The 4,939-nt window shown below is 29.8% G+C and overlaps 1 protein-coding gene across 1 annotated transcript in view; it reads left to right on the top strand.

Moving 5' to 3' along the window:
• Positions 1 to 4,939, top strand: part of LOC106458852 (eukaryotic translation initiation factor 3 subunit E-B-like) — a 24,609-nt gene that overhangs the window by 6,381 nt on the left and 13,289 nt on the right. Inside the window, exons 4-7 of the mRNA XM_013918406.1 lie at positions 1,016 to 1,058; positions 2,191 to 2,295; positions 3,406 to 3,531; positions 3,882 to 4,006. Of these exons, the coding sequence (XP_013773860.1) occupies positions 1,016 to 1,058; positions 2,191 to 2,295; positions 3,406 to 3,531; positions 3,882 to 4,006 (399 nt within the window). The remainder of the gene's footprint in view (positions 1 to 1,015; positions 1,059 to 2,190; positions 2,296 to 3,405; positions 3,532 to 3,881; positions 4,007 to 4,939) is intronic.

Below are 4,939 nucleotides of genomic sequence, written 5' to 3'. Positions count from 1 at the left end.
ATAGCTCAATGTCTTCATGCTTTGGACTCGTAGTCAGATAGTTGCGAGTTCAAGGCCATACCCTGTCATGCTACTGTGTCCTTGAACAAGAAACAAATTCGAAAGCACTGGCCCTATGTGTCTTAGAAAGGCACAGCAAGGATTTAACTAACTTAAATTGATCAAAAATATTAATAATTTAAGTGCATAATAGGTAGTTAAATGGTGTATATAGTACTCATACATTTCCTCAAACCTGTAGACTTGTGTATCCTTTTTTGGTACTGGAAATGATAGAATAATGATAAAAACTCCTCAGATTGAATAAAGTTATTAATATTAAACATGTTTCATGTTGTGGGATTCTTTGTGCCATCTACTGGTCATATTCTGCTGCTGTTCTTTTTTTTTAAGTTCAATTAAGAAAGCAGCTAAAGATCTTATCAAAGCAATTGAGTATTGTGTGGGAGTTATTTACTAAAGGAGGAAACACTGAAATTTGCAAAGTCTGCTTTAAACTCACTTTTATTGTGTTGACCAGGGACTCATGCTTAAAGCTTGAACTGCTTTGTTGTCATATTTTATACATCTTTAAGTTTTCAAATTAATAATTGATACCTGGGTAATGAAAAAGAGATCCAGGTTGGTAATTTACAACATGACAGGTAGCTAGGTCTTTGAGTACCTATGCCAACCTCTAAAATTAATGTACCTAACTGCATATCTTTAAAAGTTTTTCTACAAACACTTAATCATTTTACTCAAACAAGGACCTAAGTTATACATGCTGTTTTGTAAACAAATATTAATTCACCATTGGTATAGTAATTATTGCTTTGAAAACTATACATCAGAATGTTAAATTGTTCTGAATTTTCCAACTTTCACAAGTTTGAATTTTTATTTTTTTTTGTAAGATTTACTGTTTAACAATCTTCAATACACTCATGAAGTATTGAAGGAATGTGTAAGAAATTGAAAAATACATATATATTACTGTTCAGTGGGATGACCAAGGTGTTTTCTCTTCATATAGAGACAGTCGCCAGCTTGTGGAGTTTCTCATGAAGAATTATGATGTAAGGAACATTTCATGTAATCTTGATTTAATATTTGTAATGTTTTTCGTATTAAAGAAAATGTTTTCTGATAAACAGATTATTATCATAATTTAAAAATAACTATTCCATATGGCATGGGAGAAGCTGTGGCATTCCTAACGTGAATGTTTGTAAATATCTAAAGGGTGCAAAGAAAATATAGAAAAAAAAAATTTCTAAATATATGTTTGTTTCTACTATTTTGAACATTCTACTAATTAAACATTAGAGCTTCATATATATATATATATGTTAATTAAGAACTTGACCTGCTCAGTATGTAGGCATGCTTGAATTATAGAAAAAAATCTATAGAGCAGTTGTATGCTCCCACAAAACCAAGACAGCTAAAGGTCTGACATTTTTATAGAGAAAAATCAAATATGCAGATGTTAAATTTTTGTTAATAGAAATTTCCTCTTTGAGGAATATTGCTATCTTTGCCATCACAACTTAGAAAACGTTTTATTTATTTCCTGGCATCTATTTCTCATACAATACTGAAACACCAAGTCATTCACATGTGTTAAGTAATATATAATAAATTATTATAACACACTGATGATTTATATAACTTAAAAAAAAAGATAACTATGTAATAGTAAAATCATATTTCTTTGATACTAATTATACATAATTACTAAGTTAGAGTTATTTAGAGGTCTTATAATTAAATTGAGGACCTCCTTGAATAAATTTCCCATTCCATTGATGGGCTGGGCATGGCCTAGCAGTTAGCATACCAAGCTGTGGATTAGAAGGTTCAAGCCCATAATATGCCACTGAACATGCTTCTCACTCTTAGCTGCAAATGTGTTATAAAGAGAGATAATAAATCCCACTATTCAGTTAAGTGTAAGTAGGGATTGATGCTGATTGGTTGCCCTCACTCTAGATAGCATTTTTAATTTGGGAATATCTAAGTCAGAACTTTGGGATTTCCAACCTGACCATTTGGCTCGTGTCACATAAAAGTGATTTTGAGGTTAAAATGCCAAATTATCATTCCACTGACTATTTTACATGTGTGTGTGTTTGTAATATTGTTTTAAAATGCAGTAGATTTGATAGTATTGTTTGGTGTATTGTGGTATTTTTTTTTACTTCTCAGTTTAAGCCTTCAATGATTGATACCCTCTACACCTTTGCAAAATTTCAATTTGAATGTGGAGATTACTCTCGTGCTGCTGTAAATCTATATTTTCATCGAGCACTGGTAAGTGGACTTGTTTTTCATCTCATTCAGTAAAACAAAAATAGAGCTTTAATAACCCTTGTTATTTATCACCTTTAAAATGTATGGGCTACACACTATAATGAAAATCAAAGTTTTGACTTACAGTAGATTAGATATTGTCAGCTGTATATAACTTTTTAGCTGTATATCAGTATCACCTGTCCTTTGTCACTCTAGATTTGCAAAGTCAATGTTATAAATTCACATACTGACTTTGGGTGATAATCTGTGGTATGCAATAAGCCAGAATAAAATGTGGATCAGTAATTCAGCTTGAAATAGGAATAACCAAAAAAACAATATCTTAGTATCCAAAATTATACTGATAATTCTTTCTCATTTTCACCAAATGCTTAACTTTGTAGATAACCTAGTTTTGCATTTACAATAAATAAATTTTTAATCATTTACATAAAGTTGACTTAATTACTTACCTTAATATGTTAAACTTTATTTCATTCACTTTATGAAAATAATTGGAAAAGTAAAAATATTTTATTTTATTTAAGAAAATAAAATAAAAGGTCAGTCATCTAAACAATAGACATTAGAGGCGGTAGCTACTACATAATCACTAATAATGCACCAATGACATGGTTTGGCCCTGTGGTAGAGCTCTAGATATTGTATTTGACAATTCAAATTCAAATCTGTGTGATACCATAGCAAATATCATGGATTTTGAGCTTTAGGTGTATTAGAAGAGTGACAGTCAATCCCTTAGCATAGATGGTAGAGTACTGCTGACTTACTGCCATCCGTCTGGTCAGTAGTTCAAAATTAGGGATGGTGACAATTAGCCTTAGCACCAGCATGAAACTGATTGGTAAATGTCCATGTGAAGAAACAACTTTTATCTCTAGAAATTAAAACCATGCATCATATATTTGTCTTGAATTTTATTAGTTTCTGGAAAGTGTTTTTTTTTTAATTTTTCAAGATTTCACTGTATTGTTTTAACATAAATCAGGCCATAATATTTTTAGGGGGATTTTTTTTAATACCATTTTTATATGAGTGATAATCATATCAATAAAAATATTGGTGTATGTTGAAAGATTGGTCAACAACCAGTTATATTTCTTACAGGTACCAGGAACAGACAAAAACTTTTTAAATGGACTCTGGGGTAAACTTGCAGCAGAGATCTTGATGCAGAATTGGGAAACTGCTTTAGAGGATCTAAACAAATTGAAGGAATATATTGATGGAAATGTAACTGTCCAAGAAAAGCTTCATTGTTTTCTTTCTCTTAACTGCTAAGTTTGCTTTTTGAAAGTTCTAGATAGAGTAATTTATTTTGTATTTTCAAGGGCAGCAGTAAGTAAGTAAATATAATCAAATTGTAATGCAAAAATTGAATCTGTAATGTTTTGATAAAATCTAAAATGAAAAATTGTTATAACTGTAAGAGAATTAGCAGTGTAAATGCTTTTGGCTAAATGCCCTTCATTTGTTCAATGGTATTCATAAGATTTGATATTCAAAATCTAAATAAAAATATACAGAAAAATCATTATTTTTATAATAACAGTGTAAGTACAAATGTTTTTTATTTATTTTAGGCTTTCGGTTCTCCCTTACAATCTCTTCAGCAGAGAACTTGGTTAATTCACTGGAGTCTCTTTGTGTTTTTCAACCACACAAAAGGAAGAGATTTGATCATTGATATGTTCCTTTTCCAACCTCAGTAAGTTTAGTAATGCTTCAGGAGATATTGTAAACCATAGTTACCACATTGCCTAAGAAATATATTTAACAGTTAAATTTTAAGCACATAAGGTAATGTATTTTTTTCCCGTGACTTTAAATTAATTGAATATCAGAGATCTGAAAACAGTCATATGGGATAAAGTTCAGAACCACTTTTATATGTTGTGCTTGGCTATAATCTTCCTTGCTTCAGTAGCAAGTATGCAAGTTAAGATAAGAGCAGACCCAAATTCTTATGAGAAATTTCTCATAAGAACATGATAAAATGCATGATGCTTCATTCAACTGCTTAATAACGTTTTATTTATCCAGAACATTTAGATGCTATGTTGTCATTTGATTTTAACTAATTATTCACTAAAAGTAGTCTTGACTCATTACCAATTGTTAAACTAATCAGTTTTTAGTAAATGAAATTAAATATTTTCATCCAAACAGTAAGATCTTTGCATATGCCTGTATTTCCAAGATAATCACTAAAAACTGTGGTTCAGTATCTAGAACAAATTGATTTTCTCTCTTAATACTCACTAATAGCTCTCATATTTAGTGCTTTGAACAACACTGCCTGAATTTTCAAAATAGGTTCTTAAAAACTCCTTTTATTAAACCTTTCAAGAATATGAAATTTTTAGATAAAAAGTCTTGCAAATTTTGCATAATTGGTTAATCCATCAGTGTATAAAATTAGTTTAACTTTAATACAGTTTAACTGTAAAATAATAATTAAAATTTTAGTATTATGCATTATTCAATTTCTTAATTTAAAAGTAAATATTAAAAAAATATTTAAACATCGATTTTTGTTTCACGTGGTATGTTGAATTCAGCACTGGTTCAAATTAGATGTTTGTGATGTCAAAATACAGAGTCTGTAGTTTCATACAAATTAGGAACTCAAATTACCAAT

This window comes from Limulus polyphemus, unplaced genomic scaffold (genome assembly GCF_000517525.1).
Source record: "Limulus polyphemus unplaced genomic scaffold, Limulus_polyphemus-2.1.2 Scaffold523, whole genome shotgun sequence".
Classification (NCBI taxonomy): Eukaryota; Metazoa; Arthropoda; class Merostomata; order Xiphosura; family Limulidae; genus Limulus; species Limulus polyphemus.
This window is presented reverse-complemented; position numbering and strand designations above follow the sequence as displayed.